The 20,856-nt window shown below is 41.7% G+C and overlaps 1 protein-coding gene across 2 annotated transcripts in view; it reads right to left on the reverse strand.

Moving 5' to 3' along the window:
* ADAMTS20 (ADAM metallopeptidase with thrombospondin type 1 motif 20) overlaps positions 1–20,856 on the reverse strand; it is a 406,022-nt gene that overhangs the window by 252,803 nt on the left and 132,363 nt on the right. For both annotated transcript variants that reach the window (XM_063927338.1, XM_063927339.1), the window contains exons 5-6: positions 8,268–8,351; positions 6,941–7,065 (exon numbers count right to left, since the gene is read on the reverse strand). In XM_063927338.1, coding sequence (XP_063783408.1) covers positions 6,941–7,065; positions 8,268–8,351 — 209 coding nt within the window. The remainder of the gene's footprint in view (positions 1–6,940; positions 7,066–8,267; positions 8,352–20,856) is intronic.

The following is a 20,856-nucleotide window of genomic DNA, read 5'->3' on the forward strand; positions in this document are numbered from 1 at the left end:
CAGGTCCCATGGTGCCACCGGGGGCACAAAGGGAGGCTGGATGTGTAGTACTCCTTTTACGAACGTCTGGACTTCTGGGAGAGAAGCCAATTCCTTCTGAAAGAATATTGACAAGGCCGAAATCTGTACTTTAACAGAGCCTAACTTTAGGCCCATATCCACTCCTGTCTGTAGGAAGTGGAGAAAACGACCCAGATGGAAATCTTCCGTAGGAGCATTCTTGGTTTCACACCAAGAGACATATTTCCGCCAGATACGGTGATAATGTTTTACCATCACCTCCTTCCTAGCCTTTATTAGAGTAGGTATGACCTCCTCCAGAATACCCTTCTCCGCTAGGATCCGGCGTTCAACCGCCATGCCGTCAAACGTAACCGCGGTAAGTCTTGGAACATGCAGGGCCCCTGCTGTAACAGGTCTTCCCTTAGAGGAAGAGGCCAGGGATCTTCCGTGAGCATCTCCTGAAGATCTGAGTACCAGCCCCTTCGAGGCCAGTCTGGAACAATGAGTAATGTTTGTACTCTTTTTCGATATATGATCCTCAACACTTTTGTGATGAGAGGAAGAGGAGGGAACACGTAGACCGACTGGAATACCCATGGTGTTACCAGAGCGTCTACTGCTATTGCCTGAGGGTCCCGGGACCTGGCACAATACCTCCGAAGCTTCTTGTTGAGGCATGACGCCATCATGTCTATTTGAGGTACTCCCCAGAGATCCGTTATCTCTGCAAAGACTTCTTGATGAAGTCCCCACTCTCCTGGATGGAGATCGTGTCTGCTGAGGAAGTCTGCTTCCCAGTTGTCCACTCCCGGAATGAAGACAGCTGACAGAGCGCTTACGTGATTTTCCGCCCAGCGAAGAATCCTGGTGGCTTCCGCCATCGCGACTCTGCTTCTTGTCCCGCCTTGGCAGTTCACATGAGCTACTGCTGTGACATTGTCTGATTGAATCAGAACCGGTAGGTTGCGAAGAAGAATCTCTGCTAGTCGAAGGCCGTTGTATATGGCCCTTAGCTCCAACACGTTGATGTGTAGACAGGACTCCTGGTCTGACCATAGTCCCTGAAAATTTCTTCCTTGGGTGACTGCTCCCCATCCTCGGAGGCTCGCGTCCGTGGTTACCAGGATCCAGTCCTGAATGCCGAACCTGCGACCCTCTAGAAGGTGAGCACTGTGCAGCCACCATAGAAGAGACACCCTGGCCCTGGGGGACAGTGTTATTTTTTGATGTAATTGTAGATGGGACCCGGACCATTTGTCCAGAAGATCCCATTGAAACGTCCTTGCATGGAACCTGCCGAAGGGAATGGCCTCGTAAGTTGCCACCATTTTCCCCAGAACCCGAGTGCATTGATGAGCTGACACTCTTTTCGGCTTCAGTAGTTCTGGGACCATGTTCTGGAGGTCCTGGACTTTTTCCAACGGGAGGAAAACTTTCTTTTGTTCCGTGTCCAGTATCATGCCAAGGAAGGCTAGTCGAGTTGTCGGAAACAACTGTGACTTTGGTAGATTGAGAATCCACCCATGTTGCTGAAGCACTCTCTGAGAGAGTGCCACGTTCTCCAGTAATTGCTCTCTTGACCTCGCTCTTATCAGGAGATCGTCCAAGTATGGGATAATTGTGACTCCTCGCTTGCACAGGATCACCATCATTTCCGCCATTATCTTGGTGAAAATCCTCGGGGCCGTGGACGGCCCAAATGCAACGTCTGAAACTGGTAATGACAATCCTGTACCGCAAATCTCAGGTACTCCTGATGAGAGGGATATATGGGGACATGAAGGTAAGCATCCTTTAAGTCCAGTGACACCATAAAATCTCCCCCTTCCAGGCAGGCTATCACCGCTCGGAGCGATTCCATCTTGAATTTGAATCTTTTCAGGTACAGGTTCAGGGATTTTAGGTTTAAAATGAGCCTGACCGAACCATGCAGCTTTGGGACCACAAATAGGGTTGAATAATACCCTTTTTCCTGTTGGCTCAGGGGAACCCTGATAATCACTCGCTGTTGACACAGCGTTTGAATTGCAGCTAGCACTACTTCCCGCTCTGGAGTAGAAGCTGGTAAGGCCGACTTGAAAAATGTCGTGGGGGCCCCTCTTCGAATTCCAGCTTGTAGCCCTGGGAGACTTTTTCTATCACCCAAGGGTCCACGTCTGACTGAACCCAGACTTGGCTGAATAGTCGAAGGCGTGCCCCCACCTGAGCGGACTCCCGCAGGGGAGCCCCAGCGTCATGCGGTGGACTTAGCGGAAGCCAGGGAGGACTTCTGCTCTTGGGAACCAGCCGCAGCAGGTGTCCTCTTGCCTCTACCCTTACCTCTGGCGAGGAAAGAGGAGCCCGACCTCTTCTGGATCTATGCGACCGAAAGGACTGCATCTGATATTGTGGGGGTTTCGTTTGCTGTTGGGGAACAAAAGGTAAAAAGGTCGACTTACCCGCGGCAGCTGTAGAGATCAGGTCCGCGAGGCCGTCCCCAAACAATACATCACCTTTGTAAGGTAAAACCTCCATATGCCTTTTTGAGTCTGCATCCCCCGTCCATTGGCGGATCCACAAGGCTCTTCTTGCCGAAATAGCCATAGCATTGGCTCTTGAACCCAGTAAACCAATGTCTCTTTGAGCGTCCCTCATATATAAGACTGCGTCCTTAATATGAGCTAATGTTAACAAAATTGTATCCCTATCTAGGGTATCAAGGTCAGCTGACAGTGTATCTGTCCAAGCTGCTACTGCACTACATACCCATGCCGACGCAATTGCCGGTCTAAGCAAAGTACCAGTATGAGTGTAGATAGACTTTAGTGTAGTCTCTTGCCTGCGGTCCGCAGGGTCCTTGAGGGCCGCTGTGTCAGGGGACGGTAGCGCCACCTTCTTGGAAAGGCGTGTTAAGGCTTTGTCCACTGTGGGAGAGGATTCCCAAGTACCCTGTCCTGTGTAGGGAAAGGGTACGCCATAAGAACCCTTTTGGGAATCTGCAGTTTCTTATCTGGAGTTTCCCAAGCCTTTTCACATAACTCATTAATTTCATGGGAAGGAGGGAAGTTTATAACCTGTTTCTTTCCCTTAAACATGTGTATCCTCGTGTCGGGCACCGAGGGCTCATCAGTAATATGTAACACATCTTTTATTGCAATAATCATGCACTGAATACTTTTTGTCACCCTGGGGTGCAACCTTACTTCATCATAGTCGACACTGGAATCAGAGTCCGTGTCGGTATCTGTGTCCCTTATTTGTGAGAAGGGATGTTTCTGAGACCCCGACGGGTCCTGTGAGTCGGCACAATCTGTAGATTGATTACCTGCCGACGCTCTGAACTCTGCTTTGTCCAGTCTTTCATGCAGTGAAGCTACACTAGCATTTAACATATGCCACATATTCATCCAATCCTGAGTCGGCACCCCCGACTGAGACACACCACTCATCTGTTCCACCTCCTCTTTGGATAAGCCTTCCGTTTCAGACATGCCGACACACGTACCGACACCCCATACACACACTGGGATATAACTATAAGGGGACAATTCCCCAAAGAAGGCCCTTTGGAGAGACAGAGAGAGAGTATGCCAGCACATACCAGCGCCAACTGACCCAGGGAAAAAACCCCAGATAGCGCTTTTACATATAAATGTATACAGAATTCCCCACTCACTGCGCTTTAAATATGTGCACCCCTCTCTTATTTTCAGCCCTCTGATGCTCAGCAGGGGAGAGTCCGGGGAGCCAGCGTTCTCTGCAGCCTCTGTGGAGAAAATGGTGCTGGTTAGTGCTGAGGGATCAAGCTCCGTCCCCTCGCGCGGCGGGCTTCGGTCCCGCTCGAGATTTTGAAAAAAAATAAAAATGGCGGGGATTCGTAGTTTACTGCCCTGCAGCCTAACTACATGCTTCTTGCCTAAAAACAAGGTTTATTGCTGCCCAGGGCGCCCCCCCGCGCCCTGCACCCATCAGTGCCATGTGTGTGTGTAAATGTGGAAGCAATGGCGCGCAGCTACCTGCTGCGCGCTTACCTCATGAAGATCTGAAGTCTTCTGCCGCCTGACGTCTTCTTATGATCTGTCATACTCACCAGGCTTCTTTTTTCCGGCATCTGTGAGGAGGGTGGCGGCGCGGCTCCGGGACAAACCCCAGGGTGAGACCTGTGTTCCGACTCCCTCTGGAGCTAATGGTGTCCAGTAGCCTAAGAAGCAGAGCCCTTAACTCTTAAGAAGTGGGTCTGCTTCTCTCCCCTCAGTCCCACGATGCAGGGAGTCTGTTGCCAGCAGAGCTCCCTGAAAATAAAAAACTGGGCAAAGACAGACAGACATAGAGGTAGGAAGGCCCTGCTCGCAAGCTTACAATCTATAGGGAAATAGGCATTGATACACAAGGATAGATGCTACCTGTTGCATAATGGCCCACCAGATTGCTAGGTTCTTAATGGGTTGTATGATATTATCACCCAGCAATGTTGGAAGACAAAATGTGAGGTTATGTGGACTGTACAGAGAGAATGTAACTGGATAGGGAAGCATTGAAGGTTATGTGGGTTATAACTAATTTAAGGTAATGATAACCTCAGAGAAGCTTATTAAAATAAATTGATAAAAATAAAGATTTTATTTTTTAGCTGTTGGTAAGTGAAGGTAAGGAAGTGTGGTATCAGTGTAAAAGGTGCAATATTAAAAAGAAGAAATACAAGAAATTCTAAACGTGAATAATGGCATATCTTTTTAATCTACAAAGTAAATTTATAAACACCATAAAAACAAATAATCAATCAGTTTTGGAACAAAAATGAAAAGAGGTGAAGTTTTGTTACACGCTAAATACACAGAACAACTGTGCCCCCTTTGAATTCCCAGGTATTGTTTATTTGTTGATCAGCAGATAATGATGATCTGGTATTTGTTGCTAGGATTTTCAAAGTGAATCAATACTAATTTTAAGATTATTGTGCATGGACCTGTTATTTCCACTGCTTACAGTCGTCCTAGAGAGGTGGTGGAACTCACCCCCCTCCCTCCCCACGGCGCACATGTAATAAAGGTATTATGCACACCCTAGGCACGCGCCCCAAAAAAGGGGGCATGGTCTCAAATAGGGGCATGGTCACACAATAGTAATAATGCCCACAGTAGTAGCACCCCTAAAACACATAATGCCCACAGTAGTAGCACCCCGTAATACACATAATGTCCACAGCAGTAGTGCCCCTTATACAAAGCCCACAGTATTAGTGTTCCTTATGCAATGTCCACTGTACTGATAATGCCCACAGTGGTAGTGCCCCTTATATAGAGCCCATAGTAGTGTTGCCCCTTATGCAATGCTCCCCAGCAGTAGTGCCCCTTATGTCCCCAGGAGTGATGCATCTTATGAAGTGCCCCCCTTTACAATGCCCTCATTAGTAGTGCCCCCATTAGTAATGCCCTTAATGGTAATTCCCCTGTGTAGTATTGCCCCCAGTAGTAATGTTGCCTGTAGTAATGCCCCCAGTCATTTAGCCCCTGTAGTTATGCCCCCAGTAGTTTAACCCCCAGTGGTAATGCCCCTGCAGTTATGTCCCCAGTAGTTTAGCCCCCAGTGGTAATGCCCCCTGTAGCTTAGCCCCTGCAGTTATGCCCCCAGTAGTTTAGCCCCTCAGTAGTAATGCCCCCAGTAGTTTAGCCCCATGTAGTTTGCCCCAGTAGTTAGCCCCCGTTAGTAATGACCCCAGTAGTTTAGCCCCCAAGTAGTAATGCCCCCAGTAGTTTAGCCCCTGTAGTTATGCCCCTAGTAGTTTAGCCACCAGTAGTTTAGCCCCCTTGTAGTTTGCCCCCTTGTAGTAATGTCTCCAGTAGCATTGCCCCCTTGTAGTTTAGCTCTCATGTAGTTTAGCCCCAAGTAGTAATGCCCCCAGTAGTGTAGCCCCCCTGTAGTTTGCCCCCTTGTAGTTTGCCCACAGTAGTAATGCCCAAAGTAGTAATGCCCCAAGTAGTGATGCCCCTGTAGTTATGCCCCCAGTAGTAATGCCCCCCTGTACTTTGCCCCCAGTAGTTTGCCCCCTTGTAGTTTAGCCCTCAAGTAGTAATGCCCCTAGTAGTTTAGTCCCTATAGTTATGCCCCCAGCAGTTTAGCCCCTGTAGTTATTCCTCCAGTAGTTTAACCACCGTGTAGTTTGCCCCCTTGTAGTAATGCCCCCAGTAGTAATGCCCCCCTGTAGTTTGCCCCTTTGTAGTTTAGCCCCCCTGTAGTTTAGCCCCAAGTAGTAATGCCCCCAGTAGTTTATCATCTGTAGTTATGCCCCCAGTAGTTTAGCCCCCCTGTAGTTTGCCCCCTTGTAGTTTGCCCCAGTAGTAATACCCCCAAGTAGTAATGCCCCAAAGTAGTAATGCTCCTGTAGCTATGCCCCCAGTAGTACAGCCCCCCTGTAGTTTGCTCCCAGTAGTTAGCCCCCTTGTAGTTTGCCCCCAGTAGCTTGCCCCCCCCCCATAGTTTGACCCCTTGTAGCTTGCTCCCAGTAATTTGCCCCCAGTATAAGCACTCACACATATAAAAAAATAAACAACACATCATACTTACCAAGCCCCGCTCCAGCGTCCCACCGCTGCAGTCCTTTCGGCCCCCTCTCCTCGGCACTATGGGAGAGACCTCATGACGTCTCTCCCATAGCGCACACTGACAGAGCCGGAAGCCGGAGCTCAGTAATGAGCTCCTGTCGTTGGCTTCCGATGTGGAGAGAGAGCCAGGCGCCCGCTGGTAACACAATCTCAGCGGGCGCCCAACATCTCCCTGCGGTGCCAAGCACACATCGGGTTAGGTGAGCCGGAGGAGGCGGAACTGCATTCCGTCTCCAAGTGGAACTGACGGAACGCAGTTCCGCCCCGTTCCAGCTCACTTTAACCCCTGGTTATTTCCATTAAACATTTCAATGAACCAAAGTAACAGAGTACAGCTGCAGTTTGGCAAATAATACCTGGTAAGTAGAACAGCAGTATCATAGTGAGAAGGATGAAAATCATCTGGAACATTTTGTGCTCTTTGCCAAACACAAAAGTTATGAAGCGTTGTAGCTGCATTAAAGCTGATGACTGGTCCATCCTGATATTTGAAATAAAAACAAAACAAAAAAAAGAATTATACACTACCTTCTAAGATAATGAATGAAACATTTATCAGATTAGGTGAAATATTACCTTTGATGTGGATGTGAGTGCCATGGAAGAACAAGACTGGGCAAATCGGGGCATAGATATTTTTGAAAATGCTTACTAGCAGTGTTTGTTTTCTCTAATTTTGCAAAATGTAGAAATTTTATGGTGGCAAAGGCTAACAAACATTGGAATGTAACAACAAATAAAAATAGACAGTACAGTACGTTTTTGGACATACAATCTACTTATATATGAAACCTAACTTTTAATAGAATACTAGCTGTTCTATCTGTTCTTCGCCCAGGAGTTTCTGATTTTCATTGGTGTAAATATAAATGAGTGTTAAAAATTTGATATATCTATAGAGATGTAAATTAGTGATTTCTTAATGTAAGTAAATACTGTATTAATCCATGTTTCATGGCGCTACCCGAGGAGCACCCGTAGCAGATATGGTAAAAAGTGACATGACCATTTTTGTAATTTATTAAATTCTATACACTGGAGGTGCAATCCAAATTTTAATCCAATTGTCCGTTTAGGCATTATCGTTCACGCAACGCAAGCCATGCATCAGTAATGACGTCACTATGTCAACCTGCTTTTCATTCCAATAGGGGAGGTTTATTAAAATTCTAATAACGTAGTTTTCCTATTTCCCACCTGAAGAATTCCTACTGTATGTTAATTTCAGCTTCCTATCTTACAGGATTGGGAAGTAAGAGTGATGAGTGAGTGAGTGAGTGAGTGAGTGAGTGAGTGAGTGAGTGAGTGAGTGCTTTCGCATTTATATATATAGATATATGTTTCTTTAAAACCAAAGGGTATATTTGCTAAGCAATGGATTTTAAAAACCCATGATTTTTGACTGCGGACAGTTGACTGCTAAGTACCTATGTTTGCATTCTTCTCACCACAATAACAGAACCCAGACATACTGGGTCTGGTCAGACCAGTGCCAGTGGGGCAGACTGATAAATGTCATTCATTTTGACCACTTATGTACTGAATGTGGTAAAGTTTAAAATCTTGGTCCATGATGTCAGACTAAGTAGATGTTAATCAATGTGTAATCTTGCCTTTGACAGAAATTGAAGGATTGACCCACAATCAAAACTGTAAAACATGAAAACATAAAATTACAATTACCTGTTCATTGTGAATTATTATAAGCTTTACAATCAATATATTTATGAGATTCCCGATACTTGGATCTTTATAAATAGCAGCAACCTAGTTAAAAAAAAAAAAAATCAGAAATGGATTAATGAAAGAAATATTTTACATTTGAGGTGTCTTAAATGTAAAGCGTAATTTAAGGGGAAAAAACAGAACAGTGAATTGAAAACACTTTTTTAACATTTGGAAAACTGTAGAAATACACATTATAGAAGACTATGCTATATTTATTGTGTATGTGGAATTAAAAATGTTCATGTTGTTCATAATTGTGCCTACAGTAAATGACAAAAGAAAATTAGTCCAAAATAAGATGCTTAGAGAAGTAAAAAAAATAATTTTATCTTCATAGAAGTGTGATTGTAGTTACTTCGTATTGAAAAAAGTACTTTTAAGGACACAAAAAGAAAATTGGTGCCCCTGTGCTGATAAGATTGTAACTAGTGCAGCTGCCACATAAGAAATGTGTTGTTTGTACCAAACCACAGTAAGTAAAAATTTTAGGCTAGAAACAAAATAGACTGCATTCCAAGTGACCCAACTTTCAATAAACTTTCCTTAATGAGTTTACTAAAACTGCTACTTTGCAGTCTACACAATCACACACACACACACACATACACATTATATATATATATATATATATATATATATATAAAAGAGAGAGACACACACATATATGCTGAGTAAAAGGATTGGAGAGCGCACTCGTCACTATAATAATAATAACACTTTATGTAGACAACAATGTTCACATCGTTTAGCCACACCCAATGCATTTCGTCCAATGAGGGACTGGGACAAAATGCGTTGGAAGTGGCTAAACGATGTGGGCACTGTGACATCACCCACTGGGTCCAGAGCTAGCGTATGAGGTTGGCCACCAGACAGATCACAGCACTGATGGTTTTACCTGCAGCAGACTATTGCCATACCTGTGATTTTAAACCTTGATGTACGTGAACGTATTTTTTACATAAAGTGTTATTATTACTATATTGATGAGTGTGCTCTCCAATCCTTTTACACAGCATCAATTTATCATACTCCGGCGGCTCGGAGTGGGATGTAGCTGCACTTGGAGGTTTGGAAAAATAAAGTAAATATAATAAATTATAATATAAAACAAGTTGCATAGACCTCTCACACGGCATTAAAATCGGTAGCTAAAGATGCTACTGTAAATAATCTAGCAAGCATCACTTCAATCTATTATTGGGATCAGTCCCTGGATTTTAGTAGGGATCTTTAGGAGAATTAAGTCAATTGTATTGAAATCCTGCATTATTTAACTAGAAAATTACCCAAATGTTGAGAACTTGAGCTCACTCATAAAAAATGCTCTTGGTTCTTGGTTGTTCCTTTATTACTGTCCTATTAAGAAAACCTTGCTGATATTGACTGCATCTATAGCTGGTTTGTCCCAAAGAAAATCTGTGAACTAAGCAGATGCGAAATTTAGATCAGAGACCCCGGAGACAGTGAGCCAAACCGCAAGGGAGTCAATTCAACAGATTATTTATAAATGTATACAGCTACACTCGCCATGTTTCTGTGTTGTTCTGAAGTTCCTTCAAAAACTGAAAATTATGTCAGCTTGGTTAATTATAAATGGACGAATTGAGAGCATTTTTGTGGGTGAGCATTGATTTTGGACAGTGATGTTTTCTAATCGGGACACAGGCTCTTTTTAAGACACAGTTAATAAGGCTATCTTTTCCTATTAAATAAACCCTTCAATGTTACTACATTTTCAAATATGGAAAAGTCCAAAATTATTTTCACATTGCTCATGCTGTGCATACCTGCTTGCCTTAACACGTATCTAGTGTCTTTTACACATTTCCAAGAAAATACTAAACATATTTGTTCTTTGTGCAATAAAAGTACCAAGCATTTCAGAACTTTTTTATTGACCATGCATCCAAGTTCTAAGCAGAACCAGTCATACCTGGTTGTTATAATAGAAGAAGGCATTTTGAAGCCTGTGAGTTGATAAAATTAACCTAACCTTCCTATACTGGTGTTTTTCACAAATGAAATATTTATTGGTTTAGTATGCCTTTTCTGCCCATAATGTTCATTATTGTAAACAAATATTTTGGGTTTAAAAGACAGTGTTCAGTGATTACACAGATTAGGCCAAAGAAATCCACATCAACATAAAAAGAAGTAGTAATAATAGTTGTGGATAGACAATAAGTGAAAATAAATAAAGCACCCCCAAAAACAAGCAGTGCTGTCGAGCATTTAAAAGTCATACAGATAATTGCAAGGATTTAAATTCAGGGTTCCTGCCTCTGGCCACGTCGTGATGTTGATCAGTTGAGTTCCTGCGCTGTGTCTAAGCTCAGTCTAATATTATCCTCATTTTCTAGCATAACCCAGCTCCAAACCAGGACTTACTACATAAGTCAGGTTCTGTCACATCACTCTTCCCTGATTATTGTGCTCCTTCAAGTGATCTAGTTGCTGCATTCTCACACTGTCATCACTGACACATGTACTAGTCAACCAGATAGCCAGACCATCCTAAGATGATCTGAAAATTGATGCAGCTGCTAACTGTACTTAAGAATGTGGAGGGAAAAAAAACCTCACACACCACTGTTGGAGCATTCCTCTCTCAACATGTGGGTATGTAGGTGTTGCGTTCCTGTGCCTAATTGTGTTGCAAAATATCCTTGGCTGAGTATTGGCAATAACACATTAATGGCCATAAAATGTACTTTTTCAAAATGGAGACACCACCTTGAGGCAGATTATGGCTAGTGGGCAACAAAGGTGTGGGGGCCCCACCAATAAAATTGACTCTTCACCCCACCACTGCTATGCCCCTTGGCAGAATAGAAGAGAGAGTGAGTGGAGTGAGAGACAAAGAGAGTGTCAGGGAGAGAGAGAAAGATAGAGAGGGGAAGCGAGGGAGACAGAGAGGGAGGTGGGGGGAGAACGAGAGAGAGGGGAGTCAGGGAAAGAGGGTGTCAGGGAGGGAAAGAGAGGGAATGAAAGAGAGAGAGAGGGTGTCAAGGAGAAAGATAGAGGGGAGAGGGCAAGAAATAGAGAAGGTGTCAGGGAGAGAGAGACAGAGGGAGAGTCAGGGTGAGAGAGAGATAGAGGGGAGAGAGAAAAGAGAAAAAGGATGTCAGGGAGAGAGAGAAGCAAGAGAGAAAGAGTGTGTCAGGGAGATCGAGAGAAACAGAGGAACATAATGCATTTTAAACAGAATGCTAATACTATACTGGCCCCTAGTCGATTGAAGGGAAACAATAATAGAAAGAAGTATTACACAGCAACCTCAAAAACCATTGGTATGTTTCAGGGGAAGCAATCAAGGCTGTCTCACCTACAAGCATATTTCAAATGGAGTATCAAGGGTGATCTCCACCATATCAGAATAGAATTTACAAATAAATGATTTCTTAAAATACTGTATATGTGATTAATGTAAATAGTCCATGTGCAGTGCAGAACATAGGTGGAACCACATGGATACTTTGGAGTACATTTACTAAAGTGCAGGTTTATAGAAGTGGAGATGTTGCCCAGCGCAACCAATGGTGAACAGAGGCTGTCCGCGGTCTCCGCTCTGTTGCCGCTGCGTCCAGCGGGAAGATGATGCCACTGGGCAAGGGACAGGTGATCCGTGCCGCTGTGCGCCGGTTTGTAGGGATGGTCCACCTAGCCTGTCCAATGCAATTTGTGTGACAGCGCGCCCTTGTGAGGGGAAGCCCAGTTTAATTTGGTTGCAACTGATGCAAACACACCAGGGAAGTGGTTAATATATGCAAAGCTGGATTTCTCACAAGGTGGTACAGGTGGGTGCCTAGTGCCCGGTGGTCCTAAGGAAATCAGTGCCCACCTACTGCTGTGCTCTTCTGCTATAATTCTGCAACCTCTGCTGACACAACCAATGACTATTACAAGTAAACAGATGCACCAGTCAGCAGTAGCTAACGTGCTGCAAATAGCCGCTGCCGGCTGTAAGATGAAGAGGGACATATCTGTACAAGAAGGTACAAAACAAGCCACTCCTCAAGACTGCATCCGACATGCTATGCATCAATGGGATTCTGGTGCTGTGTGTCTCATTTGTAGATCCATGAGTGATCTGACCTACATACAAAGAGAGACTAATAAGAGTTGTGGATGTAGAAATAAAGAAACATTTTACCAAGGGGTAAAAGACCGTGGAAATTTCCAATATACCTGTATAATTTAGAGGATTTTCAAAAGTATCCAAAGAAGAAATGGGAAGAATTTCAGAAGGACAATAGAATACATAGAGATGACCCAATTTAATTTTGGGAAACATCGAAAACAGTACTTAAAGGCCATATTATATCTTATGTCCATAATTACAGACGGAAGACTAAACAAAAATACGACTCTCTCAGTGATAGTTTTGCCAGGAGTTTCAGGGTATATATGGCTAATCCATCTGATGCCACTTCGTAGATCTATATACAGAATAGACAATTATTGGAAAGCTTCTTCCTGGCTCAGGCTATGACATCACTAGGTTACACAAATAATAGATATTATAGATTAGCTGTTCTACCCGCTCTTCGCACAAGAGTTTCTGACTGTCACAGTTTTAAATATAAACGAATGATAAAAAATGTGATAAATCAATAGAGATGTAAATTTGAGACGTCTTACTGTAAGTAAATATTAATCCATGTTTCTTGGCATTACCCGAGGAGCATCTGTAGCAGATACAAAGTGACAGGATCATTATTGGAGTTTATTTAATTCTACCCACTGAAGGAGCAATCCAAATTTTGATCTGGTAATGATGTCATTATATCAACACCCCCTTTTTATCCCCTTAGGGGAAGTTTATTAAAGTTCTAATTACACAGCTTTCCTATTTCCCACCTGAAGAATACCTATGTTAGATTCCAGCTTCCTAACATATCAGGAAGTAAGAGAAATAGAGATGAGTGAGTGAGTGAGTGAGTGAGTGTATATATATTTGGAAACCGGAGGCGGGTGAACTTCTGGCTTCCATGGCAAAGTCTCAAAAAATGAGAAACCATATAACAGCAATACAAGACCCAGATGACGGGCAGTTAATAACTAATAATACAGAAATCACTAGTATATTTGATAAATTCTATATTTAATTGGATACATTGGATGCGAAGAAGGAATCTCTGATGGATCTCTTGTTAGCACATTCACATCTCTCTAAATTATCTCAAGTACATAAAGAGATACTTAACTATGATATTAAAATTGAGGCGTTACAAGAAGCGCTCTCATCTCTACAATTGAGAAAATCTCCAGGCCCTGATGGGCTCCCAGCAGAATATTTTAAAATACTACAATCTGAGATTACCCCTATACTTTTTGACCTATACCAGCATATACATAAATATGGTTCACATTATCCAACATTCAATTCGGCATTTATAAAACTTATACTAAAGGCGGGTAAAGAACCCCAAAAAGAGTCTTCCTCTCAACCGATAACCTTGTTGAACTTGGATTACAAAATTTTTATGAAAATAATGGCCAATAGATTGCAATCTATCTGTTCCAGTTTGTTGATGGACCATAAACTTGGGTTTGTGTCTGGTCGACAATCGGTCAAAAGAATTAGAAATGCGATTGCGGCCATTGTAAAATCTCAGCTGCTGACCTCCAAATCTCAACCTTGTATACTGTTTAGCTTGGATGCCAATAAAACCTTTGACACTATATCATGGCCCTATTTATATAAAGTATTAAGAACAAGGGAACATGGAGAAAGGTTTAGAAATTGTATTCATTTCCTATATGAATTCCCATATACTTCCCTTTTGGTTAATGGGAATACTAGTCAAAAAGTAAAAATTAAAAGGTGTACATGACAGGGATGTCCACTTTCCTCTCTCCTGTCCAACTTGGTGCTGGATTCCATGCTTCGTTATCTGCAGGATTCGCCAGATTTAGGAGCTTTTGCTGATGACTTGTTGCTGTATGTTACAAAGGCAAGGCCCTCCCTAATTCCTCTAATGCAAACACTTTTAGAATTTGGAAAAGCTTCCGGCTTACAGTAAATTTACTGTAGCTTAGTCTGTGGCAATGTATCTGAAGATAGTATGTAGAAAACCGGCATGGGCTGGAGATTTACCTATCAAATTTATGACATACTTAGGTGTAAAACTTCTGAAAGATATAAAATCTACTACAGTTATATAGTATGAATATAAAATCAGCTATAGAGGAATGTGAGAGACAATTCGCGGGATGGAGAGATCTATCCAACCATCTCCTTATTGGGGCATTTTAATTTGATAAAAATAGTATATTTTCCAAGACTTCTATACCCGCTACAGTCATTACCAGTGGTATTAATACGCAGTGATGTGCGGAAGATTAATTCTCTATTTAGTGGATTTTTATGGGAAGGTAAAAGGGCTAGAATTGGAATTGTAAAGTTACAACAACCAACATCCAATGGTTGAGTTAATTTACCAGATATACAATTATATAATTAATTAGCACAATTGTGTTATATTCGAGATTGGTTGTCAGACAGCAATAATTATGAATATACCTGATTGGAGGGGTCTTTCCTCTCCAAGATGCCAAGATGGGATTGGCAGAATTTCTCCATGCTCTTGATTGTTAAACAGACCTATAAATCCAAGGAAACTCACTCCTGATGTCTAAAAGGAAAGTATGGCACATATTGCGTCATAGACTTAAGTTATATACCTATGTATCAGTCCACCTTCCCTTCCTGAATAATCCTAATTTCCAGGATGGGGAGGCAGACTATTCTTTCATTCTATGGAAGAGGGTAGGATTGTATAAGGTGGGGCAATTCACAGATGTTCAGAACAGAAAGCCAAAAACTTTCAAACAAGCATGTGCAGAATTTGATTCAATTATTTCTCTAATATTTATCCAAGCACAGCATTACGCAAGTAGAGAGTTAGTCTAGTACTTGGCATGAATGACTAGGGGAATAGAATTGACAAATTCCTCTCCAAAAGAACCCCAAACCATGAGGCAATATCATTACATTACTCGCTGTTAAGAACTATGATGGATTATAATGAACTTTGTGCAGGATTGGGAAAATGGAGGGAAAGTTTTCCCAATGTTTCTGTGGAAATAATGTTGGGTGCACCTGAAAAATTAATTGAGACTCCTCCCATCCCCAATTTATGGGGAAATGTTTCCCAAAATATTCCACAGGGCCTACCTGTCTCCACAGAGACGGTGGGAAATTGGGTTATCGGCATCATCTAAGTGTTTAAAATGTGGAACAGTTAGGGCAGATCTTTTCCACTTTTTTCGGATTGTCCTTCCATAAAGAGACTTTGGAGGAGAATAGGTGGTTTTATAGGCTTTCATATGGAAGGTAGTCTTCACATTACACCAGAGTGGAATATTTTGGGAATAGTCCATCAGGGATAGAGGGGCACAGGAGGGAAAAGTAAAATACTGCTGGCTATTTCGGCAGCTGCAAGAAAAAGATATTACATATGTGGACCCAACCTTTAATTCCTTCAATGTCAATGTTCTTGGATTAATCATACCACAGTGCAACTGGAAAGCATTCACAGTCCTTCACCTTTTCCACATTTTGTTATGTTACAGCCTTATTCCAAAATGGAATAAAATTCTACACAAAATACCCCATCATGACAACATGAAAAAAGGTTGTTTTTTTTTAAGTTTTTGCAAATTTATTAAAAATAAAAAATAAATCACATGTGCCTAAGTATTTACAGCCTTTGTTGTGAAGCTCAAAATTGAGCTCAGGTGCATCCTATTTACACTGATCATCCTTGAGATGTTCCTACAGCTTAATGAAGCCTGTGGTAAATTCAGTTGATTGGACATGGATTGGAAAGGCATACACCTGTCTATGTAAGGTTCCACACTTGCCAGTGCATGTCTGAGCACAAACCAAGCATGAAATCAAAAGAATTGTCTGTAGACCTCCGAGACAGAATTGTCTCAAGGCACAAATCTGGGGTAGGGTACAGAAAAATATCTGCTGCTTTGAAGGTCCCAATGAGCACAGTGGCCCCCATCATCCGTAACTGAAAGAAGTTCAGAACCACCAGGACTCTTCCTAGAGCTAGCCGGCTGTCTAAACTGAGCGAAAGGGGAAAAGGGCCCTAGTCAGGGAGGTGACCAAGAACCCAATGGTCACTCTGTCAGAGCTACAGCATTTCTCTTTGGGGAGAGGACAACCTTCCAGAAGGACAACCATCTCTGCAGCAATCCACCAAGCATGCCTGTATGGTAGAGTGGCCAGACGGAAGCCACTCCTTAGTAAATAGCACATGGCAGCCCGCCTGGAGTTTGCCAAAATGCACCTACAGGACTCTCAGACCATGAGAAACAAAATTCTCTGGTCTGATGAGCCAAAGATTAAACTCTTTGGCGTGAATGCCAGGCACCGCTCATCACCAGGTCAATACCATCCTACAGTGAAGCATGGTGGTGGCAGCATCATGCTGTGGGGATGTTCTTCAGCGGCAGGAACTGGAAGACTAGTCAGGATAGCGGGAAAGATGATGCAGCAATGTACAGAAAACCTGCTCCAGAGCGCTGTTGTCCTCATACTGGGGCAACGGTTCATCTTCAAGACAATGACCCTAAGCACACAGCCAAGATATGAAAGGAGTGGCTTCAGGACATCTCTGTGAATGTCCTGGAGTGGCCCAGCCAGAGCCCAGACTTGAATCCGATGGAACATCTCTGGAGAGATCTGAAAATGGATGTGCACTAACGCTTTTCATCAAACCTGATGAAGCTTGAGAAGTGCTGCAAAGAGGAATGGGCGAAACTGCCCAAAGATAGGTGTGCCAAGCTTGTGGCATCATATTCAAAAAGACTTGAGGCTGTAATTGCTGCCAAAGGTGTATCAACAAAGTATTGAGCAAAGGCTGTGAATACTTATGTACATGTGATTTCTTAGTTTTTTTATTTTTAATAAATTTGCAAAAATCTCAAAAAAAACTTTGGCGTCATTATGGGTATTCTGTGTAGAATTTTGAGGAAAAAATGAATTTATTCCATTTTGGAATAAGGCTGTAACATAACAAAATGTGGAAAAAGTGAAGGGGGGGTTGCCCTGATAAATATAACAAAGGGAGTGTGTGGGGTGCATGAAAGAGCCCACAGGCTCGACTCACTATTTCCAGCAATAGCTCTAACCAGAAGTGAACTCAGTGGTCACACACATATATTGTGATAAAGTTATTACAATACAAGTATTTTATATGTACTGTACTGTATGTTGACATTTCTCTGTATTAGCTGCTAGCCGATGTAAATTTTAAGGTACGGTTTTCTCTTTGCCTTTGTATCTACTTTGGACAAGCATCATTGCTGTACATATGGTTTTGTGGATTGTTTGTGCAAATAAAGAAATAAATTTAAAAAAAGAAACATTCTACCATATAAACTCCTCAGAGCAGTGGTACACTTCTTTCTGAATGTCTTTTGATTTTATGTTGTAAATATTTACTTTATTATTTCATAAATAGAAGTGTTTAAGCTAAATTTGGGATTTTATTATGCCTTTTAAAGAATCTATCAGTTCTGTGACAGCAAAATGCAAATCTGTCTTTGTGGTAGTAGTTTTTTTTCTTTGTGTTTTATGAAAACAGAACAAAAATTAGAACTTATTACAAGTTGGTGGTATTAGGGAGATCCATACATAGTCCATGAAAGAATTGACCAGGGAAAAAAGGTGAAAAATCTCTGCCATTATTGTACCAGGTCAAAACACATTTTCTTGGTTGAATATCACTTATATATGAATGGCGAATTTTGTAGAGTGATCATGGAGTGAACTATTAGATTATTCGCTTGTATCACCTTCTAGAATGTTTTGGTAGATTCCCATATACATGCATTATGGCTAAATTCCCAATTCATTGAGCATATCTATTATCTAAAAAACTAGAGCCAATTTGAAGAAAAAAAAACTTTCATTTTTTAATTCAGCAACCAAAAAACAGCTTATCCTTGCCAGCTAAGAAAAAAAATTGTCGGGCTGTTTAATCTACAGTAAGTCTCAGTCGTTCTATCTCATTGCAATAACTTTTGGACCACAACGATTGCTAGATACAGGGAATAGCCTTAGCGTATTTTGGATATATGAGGAATTGTATTGACAGACGATTTATCCATGGATAATGTCAGATCTATTCTTCTGGAAAGCTTAGACGGCTCAAATATTACTCCACGTTAGAGCTCACAACATCCTTAATATAATGCCTGGAAGTCTTTTTTTAAAGTATAGGATTACAATCATAAAGTGCAATAACATTGACACAACCCCCCATCAGCTGTTGTCGATTGTGAACTTTGTGAACCAACTCCTCATCACTCTTTGTGCTCAACAGGTATGATTCGTGGAACTACACATCCCAGCAAGTTGTACTGCATTTGCTGATTATGTCAAATGAATATCATGATTGAATAGTCTAGGTATGATTCGTGGAACTACACATCCCAGTAAGTAGTACTGCATTTGCTGATTATGTCAAATGAATATCATGATTGAATAGTCTAGGTATGATTCGTGGAACTACACATCCCAGCAAGTTGTACTGCATTTGCTGATTATGTCAAATGAATATCATGATTGAATAGTCTAGGTATGATTCGTGGAACTACACATCCCAGCAAGTTTTACTGCATTTGCTGATTATGTCAACTGAATATCATGATTGAATAGTCTAGGTATGATTCGTGGAACTACACATCCCAGCAAGTTGTACTGCATTTGCTGATTATGTCAAATGAATATCATGATTGAATAGTCTAGGTATGATTCGTGGAACTACAAATCCCAGCAAGTTGTACTGCATTTGCTGATTATGTCAAATGAATATCATGATTGAATAGTCTAGGTATATTGAAAAAGCGAGTTTTTTTTGTTTTGTTTGTTTTTCTCTTTGTAAAGATATAGTTGGCTGCCTTATTGGTATGTAATGTCTGTTTTTATAAGCTAATTTATGGCCTTAGCTTAAAGGGGGGTTGTACTGGGTGGAGTTTGCAATCATTGCATTCACATGGATATTGATCCTATTTGAAGTCTAGTATACGGCTGGATAGCCATCGGCTGGTAGTGCTTACATAAAAGTGTTATTATAAAAATAGCGTTATACCTGCGTTAAGCCGAAGGAAAACAGAAGGGAAACATCAACACACCAACACTACCACAAAAGGACTGCCTTAATGCCTCAAAAGTATGTAATTCATCTTATGCATATTATCTGGTTTTAAAAACCTATGAAAAGGCATCCCCAATCTGCTCACTACAGTTCTCTCTTAGGCAAACTTATGTATGTTTCTTGATGTAATGATTTCTTGTAAATGTCACTGCATGTGTGGGGAAGTTGCTCGGTGAAACAGTTTATTATTGCATACTGACTGGTGTTTACCTCCTTTGAACATTTACCCATTGTGGTCAGGTGTACTATATCTTTATATTTAGTAAGGTGTAGTCATGGTGTAAAGGACAGAGTATGATTACCGATTAGTAAAAGAAAACAAATACTAAGCAACATCCCCAAACAGGTAATTTCAACTTTAAACTTGTCATTTATTTTGTACGCTCTGGACATGGCTACTAATAACAAATGCACAGACAAAATTCTTAAAGCTATGTGTGCAAATGCTAGGAGCTTAGGAGACAAAATTCCAGAGCTAATTGCGATAATGACAAGGGATAACCTGGATTTTGTGGCAATTACAGAGTCTTGGTGCAATGAGAATCATGACTGGGACTTAGCTATACCAGGATACAATTTATTTAGGAAAGATAGAATAAGAAGAATAGGAGGAGGGGTAGCAATGTATGTGAAAAAAAGCATAAATGCTACTTTAATACAAAATATTGAAGCCAAAACTGAGGCCCTTTGGGTCACCATAGAAACTGGGAAGAAGGACGTTATTCGCATTGGGGTGATCTATAGACCACCAGGCCAGGGGCAGGATTTGGACAGGAACCTATTGTTGGACATCTCTAAAATGGCTTTTAAGGGAGAAGTCATAATCATGGGAGACTTTAATTTACCTGATGTAAATTGGGAGGGGTCTTTTGCAAGTTCAGCTACAAGTGGCAAATTTCTACATTCCTTACAGGGAGCATCTCTCAAGCAATTGGTGAGGGAGCCCACTCGCAAAGACTCAATATTAGATCTAATTCTTACAAATGGTGATAGGATATCTGATATATATGTGGGTGAGCGCCTGGGATCCAGTGATCATCAAGCAGTATGGTTTAGTATAAAGACAGGATCCAACTCCTGTCACACAAAAACAAAGGTGTTGGATTTTAGAAATGCTGACTTTGAAAAATGGGGAGATGTTTAAGTGATTCATTGGCAGACTGGAGGAACTTGGAAGGAGAGGTGGAAAAAACTGAAAAGTGCAATGTTAAGTGCAACAGACCTTTGTATCAAAATGGTTAGGAAAAGCACCAGGAAAAGGAAGCCAGTGTGGTTCACAAAAGAAGTATCAACTAGTGTGAAAGCAAAAAAGATGGCTTTTAGGAAATACAAACAGACTCAAAATAATAACGACAAAGAGG

The sequence above is a fragment of the Pseudophryne corroboree genome, chromosome 6, assembly GCF_028390025.1.
Source record: "Pseudophryne corroboree isolate aPseCor3 chromosome 6, aPseCor3.hap2, whole genome shotgun sequence".
NCBI lineage: Eukaryota > Metazoa > Chordata > Amphibia > Anura > Myobatrachidae > Pseudophryne > Pseudophryne corroboree.